General features: G+C 52.5%; 2 protein-coding genes across 2 annotated transcripts; both read right to left on the reverse strand.

Annotated features, from left to right (window-relative positions):
- Nucleotides 1-4,190: 4,190 nt before the first annotated feature.
- Pnma8a (PNMA family member 8A) lies at nucleotides 4,191-5,452 on the reverse strand. The gene is given in 2 exon segments (XM_052168793.1): nucleotides 4,191-4,252; nucleotides 4,255-5,452. Coding segments are annotated over 2 exon segments (1,260 nt in total).
- A 12,863-nt stretch (nucleotides 5,453-18,315) lies between these two features.
- Pnma8b (PNMA family member 8B) lies at nucleotides 18,316-20,828 on the reverse strand. The gene has a single exon (XM_052181008.1). The coding sequence runs from the start codon at nucleotides 20,810-20,812 to the stop codon at nucleotides 18,821-18,823; it is 1,992 nt and encodes a 663-aa protein (XP_052036968.1). The 5' UTR covers nucleotides 20,813-20,828; the 3' UTR covers nucleotides 18,316-18,820.
- Nucleotides 20,829-22,824: the final 1,996 nt, after the last annotated feature.

Genomic DNA, 22,824 nt, shown 5'->3' on the forward strand with positions numbered 1-22,824 from the left:
TGTAATTGTTTTGATTTATTTTAATTACTTTATTTTATTCGTCTGGGTGTTTTGCCAGAAGAAAGTATAAAACTGTAGTTGCGGATGCTGGAATTCAACCCAAGTCGTCTAGAAAAGCAGCCAGTGCTCTTAATGGCCGGGCCATCTCCCCAGTCCAGGGGTTCCCATCCCCTGTAATGAGGCCTTGGGCTATACTCAATCTTTTGCATTTTTGCTGTTTGTATTTTAAGCCTGGTCAGCGTAGTGAGACACTGTCTCTAAATAAACAAGCAAACGCACTCCGTGGAACTGTGGGCTAGCCTCCTCCTTTCCTAAAGCCCCCCTCCCTGCCACGCGGCTACAAGCCACTGTGTGCTGGCCTCCAGGGCTGACTGTCTGCTCCCGTCCTGCTCAGGGCTGGTGTAAGACTTACAGCTTGAGGGTGTGTTTCATTTATATTCTGATAAATTGTCCCTGAGCCTTCATCTAAATCCATCCTTAATTTTTTCTGTTAATGCGACTAGTTAATAGAATGATACTAATTAATAGAATGCGGCTAATTGATGCAGTTTCGGAGTTCATGATCCACTTTAATATTTACCAGTGGCCGCTCCTCTCAAGACAATGAGCTCCCCCCTCCCCTGCAACCATTAATGGCCAATATGTCCTCAGCTCCGGGTGGGCCTCGTGAGCCCCTTCTGGGCCTCTTTCCTTTCTGGTCATTTCAGATTTCTCCCCCTCTGCTTTTTCCTGTTGAAGAGAAGAAGTCCACACAGAGTCTGGAGAAAGTAATGGTAGGAGATGTTTTGCTTCAGACTCAATCTGGAACATTCTGTAAGTCCTCATTGCTTCTCGCGGAAGATCAAAAGCAGGAGAGAAACACACACACACACACACACACCGCACACTCTCTGGGAGCGTGGGAATGGCCAGTAATTGCTGGCACTGGTTGCGCGCGCATGTGGCTGGCACTGGTTGCGTGCGCATGCGCAGCTGTTCTAGAACATTCCCAGGGCATCCGCAGGGCCCCTCCCGTCGCTCCTCCCACCGAGCTTCAGCCGCACGTGGCTTGCTCAGCGGACCCTGAAGCTCCCGGCTTTCTCATGCTTCACCAGAACAGACAATGCCCCGAGCTGCAGTGTTCAAAACTGGCCTTCGAAGACAAGCCTGTCCCAACTAAATGAAACTAATGTGAACCCTAAAACACAGATTATGGGCCAGAGTGATGGCTCAGCGGTTAAGAGCACTGGCTGCTCTTCCAGAGGTCCTGAGTTCAATTCCCAGCAACCACGTGGTGGCTCACAACCATCTGTAATGGGATCTGACGCCCTCTTCTGGGGTGTCTGAAGACAGCAACAGTGTACTCACGTATGTGTACACACACACACACACACAAATAATGCTCCAAGTGGGTGACAGGAAATGACTTCTTGTGAGATCTGCAGCAGACTTCATTCAAAGCACAAAAGTGAGGTATGACTCTCTCTCACATATAGCACAGGTGTGCGGCCCTGTAACTTTTCCATTTTCGTGTGTGTGTGTGTGTGTGTGTGTGTGTGTGTGCACTTTAGTTAATTTACATCCTGATTGCAGCTTATGCCCCCCTTGTGTGTATGTTTAATATGGGAATGCTTTTAATTTTTATTTATACAGATGCGTGTTTTTTCTGCATGTATGCCCATGCAACACATGCACGCAGTGCCTTTTGAGGACAGAAGAGGGCATCAGATGCCCTGAAACTGGAGTTACCATAACGTGGTTTAAGCCATAACGTGGGGGCTGGGAACCCAGTCCTGGTCCTCTGGAAGAGTGACCAGAGTGCTCTTAACCACTGAGCCATCTTTCCAACCCTAGGTGATTGTTTGTTTGTTTGTTTGTTTGTTTGTTTTCGAGACAGGGTTTCTCTGTGCAACCCTGGCTGTCCTGGAACTCACTCTGTAGACCAGGCTGGTCTCTAACTCAGAAATCCACCTGCCTCTGCCTCCCAAGTGCTGGGATTACAGGCGTGCACCACCACCGCCCGGCCTCTTTCGCACTTTTAAACATGGAAAAAAAAGAGTCCTGAGGATGTAGCTTAGAAACCACAGATGGCGGACACACCATCCCCTCTCTTTCTCAGGCCCACAGGATGAGACATGGCAACATAGATTTCATGGCACTAAATTCAGAAGGCAGAAAAAAATCAACTTATTTTAAAGAAACTTTTAAAAAGAGACAGATTCTCTTCTGAGTATAATGTGAGCTGCAGGTTTAAGCGTCAAAGATAGTGTGGCTCCTGTAAAGGTCAATGGAATGGGAGCTAAAACTGAATTCTCTCTACCAACCTCTCCTCTCCCCCACACGCTTCTAGAGAGGGTATCACTCTGCATGGGAACTAAAGTGACATTTTTATTCCATTTTGGTTTTTATTGATTTTGGACATGGAACCCAGGGCCTCGCATATGCTAGGCAGAGCTCCACCACTGAGCCACGCCCCCAGCCCCTCACTGGGGGATTCTAGGCAGAGCTCCACCACTGAGCCACGCCCCCAGCCCCTCCCTGGGGTATTCTAGGTGGGGCTCCACCACTGAGCCACGCCCCCAGCCCCTCACTGGGGGATTCTAGGCAGAGCTCCACCACTGAGCCACGCCCCCAGCCCCTCCCTGGGGTATTCTAGGTGGGGCTCTACCACTGAGCCACGCCCCCAGCCCCTCACTGGGGGATTCTAGGCAGAGCTCCACCACTGAGCCACGCCCCCAGCCCCTCACTGGGGGATTCTAGGCAGGGGCTCTACCACTGAGCCACGCCCCCAGCCCCTCCCTGGGGGATCCTAGGCAGGGGCTCTACCACAGAGCCACGCCCCCAGCCTCTCACTGGGGGACTCTAGGCAGGGGCTCTACCACTGAGCCACGCCCCCAGCCCCTCACTGGGGGATTCTAGGCGGGGCTCCACCACTGAACCACACCCCCAGCCCCTTCCTGGGGGATTCCCCAGCCTAGAAGCTCACTATTTCAGATAGGCTGGCTGGCCAGAAAGCTCTTGAGGACTACTTGTCTGCTTCACCTGATGCTGGTGTTACAGGCACAGTCAGACCTTTACATGAGTCCTGGAGATTAGAACTCTGGTCCTTATGCTTGCACTGCAAGTCCTATTATGCACTGAACGATCTTCCCTGCCCCTAGTTTCCTTTAAAGACAATGAAAACTGAAGGATTCAAGGGCAGGCAGATGTTTGTTTTTTCCAGAACTAACTCTTGGGACCTCAGTTTCCACTTAGGCTGCTGGAGGGTGGATGTTGAAGAATCCACACAGCAAACTTCAGAGAGCAAGGTCCGACTTACCAAATGTGTACAGTGCACGGGACAGAATGCGTCCGTGCCCTTCTGGACTACAGACGAGCAGGCAGGCAGTGCCTCCAGAAGGACAAGCAAGGGTAGTGGAGAACAAAGGCGCACAATACCCTGAGCCCCCTCGTGGGAAAGCCAAAGAACGTTCTAGAATTTTCCAAAGCTACCTTGTCCACCTTTGAAAGAATGCAGAGGTGAAACGTTAGCTCCAACTCAGGAAGAGACACAGAGAGAATCTCTCCTGGACAGTATCTCCCACCTAAGGCCTTACATCCATTGCCTATGTGGGTCAGGCCCACACACGCACACTGGGCCCCCAATGGTTCATGGTCAGCTTTCATTCAACCACACACACAAAAAGTTCGCTTCCAACTTGATCCTTCTACCCATCTCCTTGAGTACAGGGTTCCCCAAATCATCGCTTCCTGGAATCTATGATCAGAACACACCAATGGAAACAGGTATTGCAGTAAATTAGATATTTATTAACTGGGAATCTCCGGAGTCCAGGGCCGTAGCCACGCCCACCCCCACCCCACCCCACCCCCCCCACCCCCACCCCCACCCCCACCCCACCCCCACCCCCACCCAGCCAGGCCCTAGAAACATCCTCAGGGCCCTGCACTCTAACAGACTACAGAATCTCAAATGTAAATTTTTATGTAGCCCGGCTGACCTTAAACTCTCAACCCCCTGCCTCACTGCCCAAGCGCTGGGATTACAAGCATGTGACACCATGTCCTACACCGAAACCGAAACCGAAACATTGTCATGGAGGGAAATGGGTCAGAGAGTCACGGATCACTGTTGGCCTCAATGATGCCTCGCACCCAGGAGGGAGGCCCAGGCTCTTCCTCGCTAATCCTCACCAAGGAAGGAGTCCTCTCTAAATGCATTCACCTTTGGAGACCCGAGGGAAGCCTCCCCGCTTGGTCTTCTGAGCCCCGCATCGGGTTGGGCTCCCTGAGGAACCCACACAGCTCTTCTGGATCCAATCGCTGTGTTGTTCTTGCTGCCTTCAGAATCAAGCAGGACATAGGAGAGAGCACCCCAGCTCTTCCTCTTCCTCGTGGCAGCAGGGATCTTGTTAGAGACCCAGATCACGGCTTTCTTCTTTGGGGTGTTCTCGGGTCCACCATCTTGATCTGAATCCTCTAGATCCCTGGGGCTGTCAGCTGTGGGCAGCCCACTCTGAGGAAGATCGCTGGGATCCCTCCAGACTCTTTTCTTCCTCCAACCTGTCTCCTCCTGTTTCACAAAGGGGTTTTCGTTGCTCTCCACAGACTCTGGGACCTCTGAGCTTTGGGCGGTCGCAGCTTCCGAATTAGCCTTATTGTAATTGCTGTTGTAGTTGCTGCCCTGGGGTTTTCTCCAGTCTATTGGTTCTTGCTTAGGATTTTTTTTCTGCTTCTTTCTCCTGGAGTGAATCTTACCTCCAGCCCTCCAAAGTAGAGGTTTTGGAGGGTCGCCATGGTCCTCTGTGTTCTTCCAGTAGTTTCGGCCCTCCATCTTGAAAGCTGAGCCCACGTCCACGCCCAGCCCGGGTTCCTTCTGTACTCTCCTCCTCTCTGTGGAAGCCCAAGCTGCCGTCAACTCAGCCCCGGGAGCCTCCTCAGCCCTCACTTTTTCCTCCCGATGACGACGGAGTGCAGCTTCCATGTAGAAGATGACCGGCACTACCGCGCCCAGGAGCAAGGCCAAGGCTTCTGCCCAGTTCGGTGGAGGCTGGTTTGGATTCGGGAGTGGTGGGCTGCGGTTAAGCCGCAAGAGGCGCACCACATCCTCCCAAGTGCGCCCTTCGGCATCCAGGAATTCGTTCATATTTTTTAAAAAGTCGTCGTCCTGGGTGGGGTCCCTGCAGACCACTCTCCAGACACCGCCCCTCCCTGGGAACTCCCGGGGTATAGCGCTCAGGTTCACACCCTCGCTAACCTCAACGAGAGCAGCCTTCGCGTTCTCTTGCCTCACAAACATTTTGTTGAGCACACGGTATGTGCCCAATGGCAAAAGGACCCCATTCAAGGTCTCCTCAATTTCTGCGTGGCTACAGTGCTCAGGGATACCAGTGACCAACAGGGACCTGTGGATGTCCACTCCCATGCCCCTGCACCAGTCCTCTAGCAGGTTCCTGGCCACGGACTCCGACATCTTCCTGTGCATAAAAGAGAGAGTCTATGAGGGAGGGGGTGGGAGTAAGGTAGTCCGCAAATATGAATCGTGCATCTTCCCTGGAAGATGGACAGGAATAGAGGTCTCCCCTGACCCCTCCACTGCTTTGGCCTTACAAAACGACTCGTCCACATCGCCCCCCTCTGCTCCCCACACCCCGGGATCCTCTTTCCCAGCCTGGGCCCCTGGTGCTCACGTGTCCTGAATGTGGTGCAATCAGCCCTCGCCCTTTCCTAGAGCCTGGCGCTCCGCAGGTTCACAGGGATGTTCTGGCCTCCTGCTTCTGACAGTTCACTCAGACCAAGGGCAGGAGCCTGGAGCGCAGATGCTTTCCCAAGCACAGGCTCTGGCCCCAAAGAGGCCAGGACTCCGTGCCTGTGCCAGCCCCAGCTCCAGTCAGCACAGGTCACACAGCCTTGATCCCCTGAGCTACATGGAGCTGGCTAGCTGGCATTGGAGATCGCTCGTGCGCGCTTGCTTCCTGCACAAGGAAGGTCCTCAGATCTGCATCCCGGCGGTCTCCATGGCAACAATCCATTGGTTGCTAAGCATCATCCCGGCTTGCTGGGGCTCTGCAATCAAACTTAATATGGAAGACAGACAAAGATGCGACCGCTGTGACTGCTCAGCTATCCACTGAGCAAAATGTCCATATTCTGCATCCGTCCAGAGCCATTTCTCCACCACGGACTACGTTCTTCTCCTTAAATTTACACACACACACACACACACACACACACACACCAAGGTACTACTGGTGTGGAACTTTCTATGTAGACTGGGTTGGCCTTGAACTCACAGAAATCTACCTCCCTTTACTTCCTAAGTGCTAGAATTAAAGATTTGTGCCGCCATGTCTGGCAACTTTCATAAGTTGTTGTTGTTGTTGTTGTGGTGGTGGTGGTGGTGGTGGTGGTGGTGGTGGTGGTGGTGTTTTGTTGTGAGGAGGAGGAGGAGGAGAATAGAATACAAAGCAGTCGGGGCTGGAAAGATAACTCAGTGGTTAGCACTGAAGACTTCCAGCATTTGGTTCCTGACACCCACATGGTAGTTCACAGCTATAATTACAGCACTGGGAATCCAATGCTCTCTTTTGGCTTCTGCAGGCACTGTATATCCGTGGTGCACACATATACATGCAGACAAAATACCCACACACATAAAATAAATAAATACACTTAAACCTCTGGGTGCTTAAGTGGCAAAACATTTTTTGAGCTTCTAGAGTCAATCCTAGGACCACTGAAGAAATAAGAAGCAAACAAAGAAGTAAGAAAGAAAACAATTTACCTTACAACGTTCACAAAAGTTGAGGTGGCTTAGATGAAATTTCCTGTGATTAGCGTTATGTCCGAATTCAACCAACCATATTACATATAACTCCAAAAAAAGGAAACTTCTGTGGCCCAGAAACTGAGATTTCTCCAGTGGACTACAAATGTTCGGAAGACTGCCATAAAAAATGAAACTGGAGGCCTAGGAAAGTGGTTCAGTGGATAAAGGACTTGCTGTGGGAGCGTGAGTTCATGAGTTCAAATCCCCAGCCTCCATGAAAGAAGTGAGGTGTCATCATGGGACTTTAATCCCAGGGCTAGAGGCAGAGACAGGAGGACCTCTGAGTTTGAGGCCAGCCTGGCTACACTGTGAAACCAGTCTCTAAATAAACTGGAGAACAATTGGAGAAGACATGCATATTGATCTCTGGCCAACACGAGCATACAGGGCAAGCAACCCCCACTCCCAACACACGGAAACAAAAATGATATATTTAAATTCTGCTGTTTCAATGAAATGTGGGGCTAGAGAAGGACACGCTTCTAAACCTCTGTATGTCAAAGTGATCTCACTTACTAGCATGTGTGCATGCCATGTGTCTAAGGGTGCGTGTGCACATGTGCCAGGGCACACGTGTCAGAGGGCAGCCTGCTAAAATCCGTTCTCTCCTTCCACCAAGGGGATGACGCTCGGGTCACAGACCCATGCTGTGAACCTTTTACCTAGTGAGCCATCTCGCCAGCCCAAAATGTTGGCTTCATTTGTCATTCTATGTGGTTGCAGCATGGAGGTGAAAGAAATTTGCCAGGCAGTGGTGACACACGCCTTTTATCCTAGCCCTCCAGAGGCAGAGAAAGGTGGATCTCTGTGGGTTTGGGACCAGCTTGGTCTACAGAGTGAGTTCCAGAACAGTCAGGGATACACAGGAAAACCCTCTCAAACACTCAAAATAAATAAATAAACAATTTTTAAAGATTTATTTATTTATTATATGTGAGTATACTGTAGCTGTCTTCAGACACTCCAGAAGAGGGCGTCAGATCTTGTTATGGGTGGTTGTGAGCCACCATGTGGTTGCTGGGATTTGAACTCAGGACCTTCGGAAGAGCAGTCAGTGCTCTTAACCACTGAGCCATCTCTCCAGCCCCAATAAACAATTTTAAAAATGAAATCTAAAAGTCTTTTAAATAAGTGAAAATGGACCAATACGGATGTGGATGCTTGCAGCCAACCAACCATCAGACTGAGCATGGGGACCCCAGTGGAGGAGTTAGAAGAACGCTTGAAGGAGCTGGAGGGGTTTGCAACCTCATAGGAAGAACAACAATATCAACCAAGCAGACCCCCTCAGAGCTCCCAGGGACTAAACCACCAACCAAAGAGTACACATGGGGGACCCATGGCTCAGGCAGGCCACGTATGTAGCAGAGGATGGCCTTATCTTCATCAATGGGAAGGGAGACCCTAGTCCTCTGAAGGCTCAATGCCCTACTGCAGGAGAATGCCAGGGCAGGGAGGCAGGAGTGGGTGAGTGGGTGGGTGGGGGAGCACCCTCGTAGAAGCAGGAGGAGGGAGGAGGGGATGGGGGGCTGCAAAGGGGAAATTGGGAAGGGGAATACCATATGAAATGTAAATAAATAAAATAACCAATAAAAAATAAAATGTCAGGCAGTGGTGGCGCACGCCTGTAATCCCAGCACTCTGGGAGACAGAGGCAGGCAGATTTTTGAGTTCGAGGCCAGCCTGGTCTACAGAGTGAGTTCCAGGACATCCAGGGCTATACCAAGACATCTTGTCTTGAAAAAAAAAACCCAAAATTCAAAAAGCCAAATAATAATAATAATAAAGAAAAATTAAATTAAAATGTGTTTATGCCAGGTGTGATGGCTCACACCTTCAATCCCAGCATTTAGGAAGCAGAGGCAAGTGGATCTCTGTGAGTTCCAGGCCAGCCAATGCTCTATAGTGAGACTTTTTCTCAGGAAAAAAAAAGTGTTTATTAGACAGGAGTTATAGCTCAATGGTTATAGCTCACTGGCTGCTCTGGAATAGGACTCAGGGTCCATCTCCACCGTGATTCATAGCGGTCTGTAAGTCCAGCTCCAAAAAATCTGACTCACTCTCTGCTCACTTTGGTTGCCAGGCATACACAAGGTGGACATACATCCGTGTAGGTAAAAAATTGTGCATGTTAAATAAAGATGAAAACTGTGAATGTAAATCAATTAAGATGTTTATAAAGCCAGGCACAGTAATGCATGCCTGTTTTCTCAGCATGAGGATCCCAGAAAATTCAAGACTTGCTAAGTCTGCAGATCAAGTACCAGGCCAATCATGCTTGCATAACAAGACTGTCGCAAAAGAATTAACTAGTTAAAAGTCAGCTTGGGGTGCACGCCTGTATCTCCCCGCTCAAGGCAGGTCGGTTAGAAGTTCAAGGCTGTCCTCAGATGCATTTCAAATCTGAGGCCAGTCTATACTTTGGGAAACTAACTCAATAAAAAATATATAATTAAATGTTTTTCATGTAGAAAAAGAATACATAAACATATATAGAAACTTCAGATGTGTATGTTTATATACCATGCCTGTGTGCTTAGTGGAATCAGTTGCCTGCCCAGTCTCACATTAAGGAGCTACACTGATTGCCAGAGGATTTAAAAATACTTCTGAAGCATCCCTCCCTAATAGGAGCGGTTCCCATGACGACGCATGGCCCTGTGGTTTCTATGACAACACTGCAACATCTCTGCAACTCCAATGTCTCCATCGCCCTCTGCTTTGTATTTAGGGTTATTTTTCCATATTCTTCCTTTCTGTTTAGCCTTTGGGTTTGGGTTTATTTGGTTTTCGTTTTTGCTTGAAGAGGACCCGTCCTCTTGTCCAGGCTGGCCTCATATTTGCTGCTTAGCCAAAGATAGCCTTGAGCTCCTGATTCTCCCGACTCCACCTCCCCGTGCTGTTGCAGGTGAGTCGGCCACGCCCAGCTCCGTTTCTTTGAGACAAACTCCAACTGTGTAGGACAGGCTGGCTTCCAATGCAAGGTCCTCCTGCATCAGAACTTGAGAGCAGGGATGGCGAGCATGTGCCACCGTATCTGCCGGACTTAGGGTTTCTCTTTTTACCCTACTGTGTTTTTGTTGTGGAAGAGAACTCATCAAATCTCCAGAAAGGCCAACTCCAGAGAAGGTTTGGCAGCGCCTTAGTTGGCTTCCTGTTACTGTGGTAAACACCATAACCAAAAAGCAACTTGAGGCCTGGCGGGGGTGGCGCATGCCTGTAATCCCAGCACTCTGGGAGGGAGAGGCAGGTGGATGTCTGAGTTCGAGGCCAGCCTGGTCTACAGAGTGAGTTCCAGGACAGCCAGGGCTACACAGAGAAACCCTGTCTCGGAAAAAACAAAACAAAACAAAACAAAAAATAAACTGTTGGCGATTCTCTATATCCTCCAGATGAAACAGTCAACCTAGATTTAGCTCTTCAACTTAAGATGAGAGAGTGCAATCATCCCGTTGATAGACACCTTTGCCTTTTATTTAATAATAAAAATATCAGGTGCGTTATCAAAGAACTGTTTTAAAATACATTTCATGACTCATTAGCAGACAAGGTTTGGTCTGTATACCTATTTTATTCATGTTTATCTTGGGGGTCACATAAAAATGTCTTGGGGGAAAAGGTGGTTACTTGTGCCACCCTCCCCAGCCTTGAGCAGGCTAAATAGATCTTAAGTATTTGCCGCTGAGCTTGCCTTGCAGCAGAGGGGAAGGAGGGGGAAGGGAAGGAGGGGAGGGGAGGGAGGGGAGGGAAGGGGAAGAAAAGGGAGGGGAGAAGGGAGGGGAGAAGGAAGGGGAGGGGACAGGGAGGGGAGGGGACAAGGGTGGGGAGGGGAAGGAAGAGCCCAATGGTTCAGTGGTATTGCCTAGGCAACCTTATCCTGGGCCATTCTGATTTTCTTATAATCTTAGGATTATGTGGGCCGAGGGGAGACGTGTTCTGTGGGGTGAGGCTCATGTTACGGCCCCAGCTGCCGGCCTGGGTTACCGAGGAAAGAGCACAGCAGCTGGCTTGCTCTGAAGCAGCTAGGAGTTGTAGTCACAAAACCAGAGCCCTGGCCATTTTTCGAGGCTGCTTTTTAACTTATTGTTATTACTAAGAACCCCCTGGGTCCAATGCTGCCTATGTGCTCTCGGCTGTGAGACACCCACTGGGCAGCCTAGCAGGGGTCACACCCCCAAAGGAAAGTGACTCTCCCCCAATCCACAGCCACCCACTGCCAGGAGCCCCTCTCCCTGCATGGCCACACGTGTGACAATCTTGGAGAGCCAGTGAGTCCACCATGTTGGTCCAGGAAATGGGATTCATGTCACGGTGCTGGTGGCCAGGGTCCTGCTCCATGAACCATCACACTGGCCCCAGAAAGAGTTATCATCTTTAGAAAGATGGAATAATGAATACGGTAATTGTCACCCAGTCTCTCCAGACCCTCTCCATCTTATTTTCCGAGACAAGGTCTTTCTTTCTTCCTTCCTTCCTTCCTTCCTTCCTTCCTTCCTTCCTTCCTTCCTTCCTTTCTTTCTTTCTTTCTTTCTTTCTTTCTTTCTTCTTTTGTAATTTTTGTTTTGATTTTTTCTGTTTATTTATTTTTTGTATTTATTTATTTTATATATGTGAGTACACTGTTGTTGTCTGCAGACACACCAGAAGAAGGCATCGGATCCCATTACAGACGGTTGTGAGCCACCATGTGGTTGCTGGGAATTGAACTCAGGACCTCTGGAGGAGCAGCCAGTGCTCTTGACCGCTGCGCCATCTCTCCAGCCTGACAAGGTCTTTCATTGACCGTCTAGCTCACTAACTCAGCGAGGCTGGATGCCCACACGTCACAGGGGCCCACTTCCCGGCACTGGGGTTGCAGGAACACTGTGCCAGGCTTTTACAAGTGCTGGACACTCTCGTAGTTACCCGACAAACACTTCAGCCTTTGCCATTCTCCCTGCCCCTTAAAACGGTTTTCAAGGGAGTGGGGACCCAGAAAAGGGGAAATCATTTGCAATGTAAATAAAAATAAATAAATAAATAAATAAATAAATAAATAAATAAATAAATAAAAATAAACACACACACACACACACAAAACTGTTTTCAAGTGACCACAACTTTAGGGTCATGGTTAGCAGGGGTCACAGCCCCAAAGGAACACATCTTCATGGTTACAGCAGCCAAGTACAAGCTAAAACCATATCCTAGCATGTTCCACAGACAAAAACCTGAGACCCAACAACGTAAAAACACATTCTTAACAGACTCGTGAGCCAAATGCACAAAACACAGATAGGTTTCTCTCATTTGTGAGGGGCTGGGGGTGTGGCTCAGTGGTGGAGCCCCTGTCTAGAATCCCCCAGTGAGGCGCTGGAGGCATGGCTCAGTGGTGGAGCCCCTGCCTAGAATCCCCCAGTGAGGGGCTGGGGGCGTGGCTCAATGGTAGAGCACTTATTTAGCAGGTATAAAGTTTTGCAGTCTATCTGCAGCACCACTAATAATAATAATTATTATTATTATATTTATATAATGTTAGTATGATATTACATACTTATATAATAATGCTAATATAATATAACTAGTATAATTATATTATTATTATTATTTCTAAATATGAGCCAAAGTTAGGAAGATGACTCATTAGATAAAGTGTTTCAAAAACATAGGGACCTGAGTTCAAATCCCAAGCACCAGTAAAATCATATGTGGTGGAACACGTCTGTAACCCCATCCTAGGGATGGAGATATAGAGATAAGTAGATCCTGGTCACTCGCTGCACAGCCATTCCGGCTGAAGCCGGGAGATGCAGGTTCAGTGAGAGAACTGATCTCACAAAGCAAACAGAGATGCATGGATGAGTCTCCTGTCTCCACCTCTTCAGCCTCAGGTTACTTCACTGCCACAGTGGGGTTGGGGCTTTATCTAAAGGCTGCGCAGCCTTTAGGAGGCAGAGCCTGGCTGGCACTAGTCCTACTGATCCTCCCAGCCCCGAGTTCTAGCAGTGGTACCTCTGACGATGGGTTCATCACCATGGCAACAGGCTCCGTCACTCCTCCAAGCTGCTATGCCTTCCCCGCCATTGATGGACTGAGATTTCTCTGAACCTATGAGGCAATATAAAGCATTTCTCCCACAAACTGTGTCTGGTATTTCTGTCACAGCAACACGGAATAAACTAAGAGTGAGACGCGTTCAGCGTTTTGTCATCTAAGGAGGCACAGGTGGTTCCTGAAGGCCCAGCTCCAAACCGTGACTGGCTGGCGCCTCTGCACTTTTAGTTCCGAAGACAATGGATGTCCAGGGAGAAAACCCAGAAGCCAGACTCCAGCCTCTGTCTGTAGCAACCCTGTCGCCTCTCGCTGTCACCAAAGATAAAAATTACACAGAACACACAGAGAGAGAGCTGTCACCACAAAACTTCAGAGACTTGCTGCGATCCAGTTCCTTCTTCTTGCTCTTGGAAGGGTTACCCATTAAAGGACGTACTGCAGCCGGGCGGTGGGGGCGCACGCCTGGGATCCCAGCACTTGGGAGGCAGAGGCAGGCGGATGTCTGAGTTCGAGGCCAGCCTGGTCTACAGAGTGAGTTCCAGGACAGCCAGGGCTACACAGAGAAACCCTGTCTTGAAAAAACCAAAAGTAAAAAAATAAAAAATAAAAAAATATTTAAAAAAAAAAGACATACTCCTTTCCTGAACAAGGGGCCAGGGCAGGGCAGAGCCATCTGCCCCCAGGAAGCTCCTTTAGTGCCCAGTATAGCCCAGTATTATGTAGCTCCTAGAGGACATGGCCAAGCGTGGTGGGCGTGTCATTAATCCCAGGACTCCGAGATAGATGCAAACTCTGTGAGTTTGAGGCCAATCTGAGCCACACAGCCAGAGCTACATAAAGAGTCTGCCTCAGAAATAATAAATCTTTGCTGTTGTTTTGTTTTGTTTTTCTTCGAGACAGGGTTTCTCTGTGTAGCCCTGGCTGTCCTGGAACTCACTCTGTAGACCAGGCTGGCCTCAAACTCAGAAATCTGCCTGCCTCTGCCTCCCAAGTGCCAGGATTAAAGGCGTGCGCCACCACCGCCCAGCTTCAGGAATAATAAATCTTAAAGTGGGTAGTTCTATCGTGTAGTCCGGATCATTAGAGCAGGCGCCTCCCCTTCCAGAGGGTACTTATAGCATTCAGATATGCAAGGGTGTCAACTCATAAGAGCTGCTCTGTGTGTGTGTGTGTGTGTGTGTGTGTGTGTGTGTGTGTGTGTGTGTGTGTGTGTAAGATCTCCAGATCCCAAGGTGTGGAGAGACTTGGACCCCAGAGCAGCTGTTCTTAGACTGGCCACGCCTTACAGTCACTGAGTAGCTTTTGACAATAGATTTAGGAAGCCCGGCCCCGAAATGGCTCGATATGTGCAAGGTGGGCCCAGAACGTGCATATCTTACAAATTCCGGGAGCCAGGGAGGCAGTCGGGTTAGCTCCTTACTCTGGGCTTCGATGCCAGTTGCAGGGGAATCTATGGGGAGTGTGTGGTTGGGCCGCGATCTCTGTGCACCCCCTCGTGGTCCAATGGGGCCTCTGCAGCCCTTGTGAGTTGGCGCCTCACAAGGAAGAGGAGGAGCCTGCACTAAGGACCAGGGTGGGCGCCAGACCTTGGATACCGGAAGGGGTGACGTCATAAGTCCTTAAAACCCTCACTCCCTTTATTTCTTCTACCCACTACCCCAGGAATCTAGAGCGCCGCTGTCCTTCTCCGAGGCGGCAGAGGGACAGGATAAATGAGGAGCCAGGCAAGGACACACATCCAGACAATCTGCGTGGACTACCCCATGCCCAGCATCCTTGTGCTAAATTCCAGTTACCAGAATTCTAATTATCCAGCAGCTCTGCTAGAGCCAAGTGGTTTTTTTTTTCATTTGAGGTTTGTGTATGCTTGCTTGCTTCTGCGTTCTGCTTACACACACACACACACACACACACACACACACACAGAGCAGCTCTTATGAGTTGGCACCCCTGCACATCTGAATGCTAGAAGAACCCTCTGGAAGGGGAGGAGCCTGCTCTAATGATCCGGGTCCTCTCTGGCACCAGACGGGTGTGTGTGCACGAGCACGTGTGCGCATATGTGTGCGTGTGTGCATATGTGTGTGCACATGCTTTTGCCATGTCTTCTCACACATGTAGATCAGAGGTCAGCTGTGGGAGTCAGTACCCTCCACCACATGAGCTGGGGTAGAACTCTGAACATCATACTCGCCCCAAGCTCCTCCACGCCTTAGGCCCATCGAGAGCTGGGTCTTGCTTGGTTTTGATACAGGGACTCGACCTGGAATTACCTATGTAGCCGAGGCTAGCCTTGAACTGACCCTCCATCCTTCACTCGCCGAGTGAAGATGTGCGCTACCACATACAGGATGCTAAAGTGTCTCTTGGTGACACTGCTTTCCCAGTGTCCAGCTCTGATCGTTGCACAAAAGGGGCCGGCAATTGCACGCTGATGGTCTCTGGTCTTCTCTCGTGCCTTGCTGTGTAACTTCCCTCGGGCATGCTCCTGCCTCAGGCCTCTGTTGCCTCAGCGGGCCTCAGGCTCCTGCCTTGGGAGCCTTTTTCAGCCTGCAGTCCTGGCTATCTAAGACGTAGATCTTGTCCTTATCTAGAGAACTCTTCACCTGTGGCCCCTTCCAGGCACGCTCCTGCTCCAGATCCCAGGACTCCGCAGTGCGCAGCCTGTAGTGTAGATGCCTTTTCCGCCGCCAGAGGGCAGCCGAGCCCCGCCCATCTCCGCCCCCCCCCCCCCCCCCTCCCGCTCCTCTGGCGAGGCTGAGCATCTGAAACCTTCTTCCTCGCCTCCCCTCACCCATCACGGACCTTCGGGCCTCCACTCCACGGCTCCTCTGCTCTTTTTTCGACCCTCAAGTCCCTCCGTCCAGAGACCGTATGGTTCTTGGAACGTCCCCCGTCAATGCATCTGGGGTCTGGTTTCTCCAACCCAAGGGAGCCCCTTGCGATCATTTAACGTCAGCCAATCGGTAGCCGCTTGCTTGCGGCACACACAGGATATACTCTACCCACTCCCACTGCTGGGACCTGACTCTGAGAGGCTGTGCTTTCCCTCCACCCCGCTCATCCGCCTTTCTGGGGCCAGGTAGGAGGCCAAGAGCCCTAGCTGCAGAGTTCTTTGCCAAGGCTGTTGAGCTTGAATGAGAGGCACTGGGGTTGGAGAAGGCGGCCGCTCAATCCCTGAAGGCTGCAGCAGAAACAGCCACACGGAGGGACCAAAGCCTCTGGGTGGTCTTCAGTAAACGCACCTCTGCGTTTGGGTCTCCAGACTCTAGTGACCTGGGTGCCCGACTCCATGCTCTTCAGAGGAGTTGCCCCCACCCCGCCCCAACCCAGGAAGAGCCCTTATTTCATCTTCGAGCAATGGACCCATCCCATCCTCTTGCAGCACCGCTGAAAGAGCCCACTGCGTGTGGTGTGGTCGACACACAAATGTGCCCAGGGGCGGTCAGGGCTCTGACTATGGGAAGCGTCATCAAGGGACCTTCCTTGGGAATGTGGCCCCAGAGTCCTGAGGAAGAGCATGCCAGGCAGTGTGAGCAGCTTGTGCAAAGGCCCTGAGGTAGGAGCATGCAGTGTTTCCTAGGACCTGGAGAATTAAAGACACAGAAGGGATTATGGGAAATGAGGCAGAGATTGGAAGGGATCTCACTGACAGAAAATTTTCGGTGGCCATGGAGATGTCCTGAACCCACAATGAGCAATATGGCCGCCACTGGCCATGTGAAGCACGCGAGCTCGTGCAGATGGGACTTCAAGACAACAGCAGCGCTCAGCTTTATTCCAGCTGCATTCTGTGCACGCTGACTTGCTTCCAGGTGGTCAGAGGTGACACTCAGACCAAACGGCTCCAGGTCACTAAGATGTTTGGCTTGGAGTTGAGGAGTGACACTACCAGGTGTCAGATGGAGCCGCTAAGACAACCCTCCCCGACCCCGACCCCGCCCCGGGCTGCCATATCCGCATTCCTGGCCGGGTGACACCGACCCAAGATGGTGTGCAGGACTTTGCTCTGGGGTAAGGCTTGGTAAAAGGGACTGTGAGGTTAACTAGGAGCTGTAGCAGGGTCTGGGGTGGGGCTGTAGGTCACAATAAAGGTGGTAACAATGCCCGTGGTTGAATTGGAGTGTGGAAGGGCAAGAGAGACTCCGCACAGGGTGCCAGGCGCAGGAGCCAGGGACGCGTGTCGTGTGTCGGCTGTGAGCGCGGGGCAGGCCCCTCCACCTGGCGCGCTCGCTCACACCATTGTCCGGACCACAGAGAAAACCAACAACTCGGATGTTCATTTGAGGCTTCATTTGAGGCTCCGGGTCACACAGCACACAAAGACAGGTACCTATAGCTACGCAAGAGGAAGTGACATGTGGGGCCCTTCCGGACCCCGAGTCCATCAGCCTACATCAAGAGGGGCTTCCTCTCCAGCCCACAGGCCCCTCTGGCCCGCTTCTCCATCTGTCCCCTCACCATCACTGCTCCTGGGAAGCAAGGAGAGGGGGTTATACAAAGAGGGTCCCATGTCCCCTTGCAGTTTCTCTATGTCCCCTCCAAGAAGCGGGACACTTCGGTCTGGGTGTGAGGCTGCTCAGAACTTACGTTACATCCTAGAGGGTCCGGGTACCACGGGCTGGTCCCTCCCTGGGGGATAGGAAGTTGAACACGTGCGCGAACACACGTACACACACACACACAAACACACACACACATAGGAACAAAAGGGTGCAAAGTGCTGTGCAGGGCAAAGCATTATCTACACATCAGAACAGAACTGGGCAGCCGGGGCTTCTGGCTCGAAGCACGACAGGAAAACACGCAGCCCAGGCGGCTGCTCTCGGGGACAGCTGAGGGCTGGAGCGGGCAGCGTTGGTCAGGCTCACTTGGGCCAAGGATGCCAAGGTGGGGCACAGCAACTGCTTCCTACAATAGGGACACTTGACCCTTTAAAGGGATCTGGGGTAAATACTGCACACGGTGGGGGGAATGGGGGGCGCTGAACAAGGAACTCCATTGTTACATTAAGTCAAGAGTTACAAGGGCAAACAGCTGAGCAGTGGCCAGCGACAGCTGGGGAGTCAGGAGGAGGGGCAGGGCTTGCCCGGAAAACCAGAAATCTGGATTTCACCTACGTTTTCCAAGTCAGAATCTATTGGCAGGGTTTTGCCAGTTCAACCTGTGGACAAGGGCTGGTGGGGGAGGCTTGGCTTCCCCTCTTTCCCACCTGCAGAGTCTCACTCAGGAGCGTGGGCTGATTGATGCAAACGCCTTCCCTTCCTTCCCTCTCGCCCCCCTCCCAGTCTCCCTCCTCCTCCAGCCCCGCCCCCACCAGCTTTCCCCTCCCCTCCTTCCGTTTTTTATTCCTCCTCTGGCTCTCAGCCCCCCTCAGACTTTCATTTATGGAATACCTTCCCCTCAAAGTGCGAGCGCGCGCGCACACACACACACACACACACACACACACACACACGGCCCTTAACCCTTCCAAGCTCCCCTAATGCCCACAGTGCTCAACACGCTCGCTTCTCACTAAGGCCCAGTCGGGGCCAGAGGCGGCTCACAGCAGATCCCAACTGCTCGGCCAGAAACAGGTGCCTGGGAAGATGGGCAGGCAGGAGTGCCAGGCACCCACACACACTCACGCGGGACGAGGGGGGGCTCCAGAGGTAGAGCAGAGCCCCTCGGTGTCTTCAGGCCCATTTCTCCTCCGCACCCACCGGCCACTGCATCCGAGTGTCTTGTCTCTTTTTCCTTGTCGTATCTAGGCTGCAGCCAGAACGATCGCTCACGCCATCTGTTCACGGAACTGAGCGGGAAAGCTGGGCACCGGCCACAGCCAGCCAGGGACGGGCAGGGCACAAAGCGAATGCACACGGTTAAGCGAGAGGGGGGCTGCGGGGAGGAGGGGGGCTGCAGGGAGGAGAGGGAATAGGAGGAAAGGGGAGGGAAGCCCACACACAAGAGACAGGGCTCGTAGTGACATCTGCGGCACTAACGGCATTTGGGCGCCCGCCTCGGGCCCCTGCGAGCTTTCTTTCCGCGGGTAGACTTGGGAACAGCAACTGGCTGTGCCTTGGCCTCGCCAGCCCTGGCACGGGCCCCGGCGCCGGCGGATCCCTTCTTCTTCTTGTTGTTGTTGTTCCCCGCATGGTCCTCGGTCGAAGCCCCGCTCCCCGCTTTCTTCTCTGGGGTGACAGCCCGGCCACGACCGCGGCCACCCCTGCGGGGTTTGCGAGCCCGGGACGCGGTGGAGACCGCGGTGGCCCCGGCCGGCGGGAGGCTTTTGGAGCCGGTGCGCGCCCTCTTGGCGCGCGGCTTCTTGGACACACTGTCACCAGGTTCTGACTCTTCGCTGTCGGTGTCCTCGGAAGCTCCCTCTGATTCTGTGTCTGAATCCTCGTCCGATTCCTCGTTGGATTCTAGATTCTCCTGGGAGGCCAGGAAAGCCAGGACCTCAGATAAACCGCCTTGGCTGTGATCGCACTTCCGGCCGCCGCTTCCACCACTGCCCCACCTGCTGGCTTCTCCCTCTCTCACGGCTTCCACCATGTCTTGCGCAGCCAGGAGCGCCACCAGCTCCAAGAGGCCACCCTGGTGGCCCTCAGCGGTCCAGCCTCTGAGGAGACCTAGCCCAGACTTCTTTCCCTTGGGGCAGTTCTCTGCTTCGGCCAAGGTAGAAATACATTCCAGAAGATTCCCATCTTCCTCCGCCTTCCTCAGAACCATGGCGTCCACCTGGCGACCCGCCTCCTCTACCTTCACCCTGGGCCCAGAGGTGTCCTTGGCCATGACGGACAGGACTTGAGGAAGGACATCTTTTTTGTCTTTCTTGTCGCCCCAGCCGAGGGTCTCAATCACCGACGCGATTTTTAGCATTTCCTCCCTGGCAGAGGGGTCGGCGGGGTCTGTGTAAGCCACGATCGCCACGAACTCGGGGCTATCCATTGCTTCCTTTTCTTGCTCTCCGTTTTCCAGAGACTCGCTGTCGGAATCATCCTCGTCATCGTCATCTTCGTCGTCGTCGTCTTCATCTTCTTCATCGTCTTCATCGTCTTCATCATCGTCATCCAACTCTGTATCGACCTCCACCGCGGGGGTATCTCTCACCGCCAGCAGCGCGACTAAATCAGGGACGCCGCTCTTTTCATCTTTGATGTTTAAGCAGATAGACTCGGTCCCCGGAAGGTCTTTCTCGATCTCTTCCTTCTTAGCTTTGTCGGTGACGGTGACAAGTGCCAAGAACTCTCGGGGGGCATCTCCTTCTTCCTGGTCACCCCGAAAGGCCCACTTCTTGGTGAGCTCTTTGGCGGCTGCCTGGAGCGTGGCGTACAGGGCCCTCTGGTCTTCGTCTACGCTCAGGTCCTCTGCGTAGATCTCCTCTATGACGATACCCAGGCTGTCATCGGAAGAGTCTTCCGACTCACTCCTGGCTCGGCGCCCTCCGCGGCTCCTCTTCTGGCCCTTCTGAGCCGTCAGCTTGTGGCCTCTGGATCGGCGCTTGCCTCCCCGACGGCCCCGACGGCCGCTCCTCGCTGCCCCCTCCGAGGAGCCAGCCTTCTTGGCCTCCTTCCCTAAGCCCTTAGCCTGGGCCTGGGCCTCCAATACCAGAGGGATGGCTATCTCTCTGAAGTCATCCATGGGCCTTTCATCCAGCAACAGGCGCCTCATCTGCCTAAGGACCCGCGCGTCTTGCCCGCGGTCCTTACTCAGGATTTTCCAGACCCCATTCTCTCCCCTGATGTGGACAGGTATGGCAGAGTGATCGAAGTCGGCCCCAAATTCTACAAGGGCGGCCTGAGACTTCTCCTTGGTCACAGCTCTCACAGTCCGAAGCCTGTAGTTGCCCAGGGGCTGCAAGTTCGGCCTCAGGGTAGCTTCGATGTCCGCCTGCTGCATGCGCTCAGGGATGCCCGTGATCAGGAGGGCCCTGTGCACCGCCACTTCCAGCTCCTTACACCAATCTTGCAGGAGGCTCATAGTCATGGCGCTGCCCGGTGGAGGCTGATCTTAGGCGGGAGGGAGCCCGAGAAAGGGGTGGGCTGCTGAACACAGACGAGGAGACGGCCCCACTCTGGAAAGGCCACCCGCAGGGTTAGAGTCCGGACCCCGGGTTTGGGGCTCTAGGCTATAGCTACCTGCTGGCTAGCGGGACGCAACGATCTTCCCCCCCGAGGCCGTCCGAGGGTCCGCAGGGGGCTTACGTGTAACGTTCTCCGGGCTGACCCGGGTTGCTCCTCCCTTCCCTTTGTCCCTGACAACCTAGGTGACTGGACACTACTGGTGGGGTACAGGAGGGCGACGATCAACGCACCTGGTGGGCGTGGGGTGGGTAGGAGCAGCGGCTCGCCTGTGCTCGCGCCGAGTCTGGAGTGAGAAGCGCGTACCCTGGTCTAGACGCGCAGCGCGGCCCGCTGCGGAACGGCAGCCTCAGTCTGCGCCTGCGCGAACCCAGTCGCCTCCCGGCCCCCTCCCGCTAGTTCCCGTCTCCATGGTAACACTGCAGGCAGCCGCTGGGGTCTGCCCGGCTATGGTCACAGCAGCAGCTCTTAAAGGGCCAGGTGGGAAAGAGGACTTGGGGACCCGTGAGCCAAGAAAGGACAAAGTCACTGTGGAAACTTCTGAAGATCAGTCTCAAGGGATAGAGGCCGCCTTTGAAAGAATAGAGGCTTCCACCAGGGTCATTTATTTTGGTTTTTGTTTATTTGAGGCAAGGTCTCCTATAGACCAGGCTAGGCTTGAACTTGCCAAGTAGCCAAGGATGACCTTGAACTTCTGATTCTCCTGCTTCCGCCCTCCTGCGATTACGGGCCTGAGCGATGCCTAGCCTGTGCTGTTTTATTGATAGGTCTCTGGGGCTCGAGGCCAGGGTTTCTGCCTGCTGCGCAAGCACTCTACTAACCGAACTGCGTCCTCATTCCTGCGGCACAGATACGCCTGATTAATAAAGCCCCAAACCAAACTGTCCTTTGGAGGTGTGACCTCACAGAGGCTCTATGTTTTACGGTATAGTTCTCAATATCAAGCAGAGACGCCCAGGTCAGCTGTCCTTTATGAGCTGAGGGTTATTGTTTCCGGTGTGTGGGACTCCGTGGGTACCAGACATGGAGGCGACAAGCTTCACTCATGCATGGTTCTATATTCTGTTTCTGAAACAGGACCCCATTTTGTAGCCCAGGTTAGCCTAGAACTGTGTCGGCCAGGTTAGCCACAAACTCTCTGCTTCTGCTTCTGCCTCTGCCTCTGCCTCTGCCTCTGCCTCTGCCTCTGCCTCTGCCTCTGCCTCTGTCTGCCGAATGTTGGGGTTAAAATTATTTGCTAGCACACCTGAATCCTTTCGGGGGTTTGGTTTTTGAAACAGGATATCACTATGTAACCCAGGCTAGCCTCAAACTCCTGGCAATCCTCCTGCCTCAGAATGCTGGGATCATAGGTGTGAACCACTGTACTGAGATATTCCAAATTATTTTGAAATGTTTGTTTTATTTAGGATTAATGCACACGCGCGCGCATGTGCCTGTGTGTGTGCCTGTGTGTGTGTGTGCCGCATATGTACCATGCGTGTGGGTGTGGCATGTCTCTGCACAGCACATGTATGGAGGTCAGAGGACAGCTCTCAGATGAGCTCTCTCTCACCTACCATCATCCCCATGGTCCTCTGCTTTAAAGGCCTTTGAGCTGCCTGCTCCTCACCGCATGGGTCGGATAGACTACCTGCTGGATTGATAAGCTGTCCTTATTGCTTTCGCGGCAGCATCTTGGAGAATCTTCTAGAACCTTCCCTGGCTCGTTTGATTCTCTGTGAAATGGTGCCGGCCATTGTTCCTTTCTCTAAGGGAGACCCTAAGCCTAGAGTGAGGAGAGAGAGGCTGGCTGAATTGCCTCTCCTTGAACAATGGCATTACATAAGCATTTGTTAAATAATAAAGGAACAGCAGAGCAAAGCCACCTTGGGCTCCCGCCGCCCTCTGGCTTTGTTATTTGCTTTGTCAGTAGAG

The sequence above is a fragment of the Apodemus sylvaticus genome, chromosome 1 (assembly GCF_947179515.1).
Source record: "Apodemus sylvaticus chromosome 1, mApoSyl1.1, whole genome shotgun sequence".
Classification (NCBI taxonomy): Eukaryota; Metazoa; Chordata; class Mammalia; order Rodentia; family Muridae; genus Apodemus; species Apodemus sylvaticus.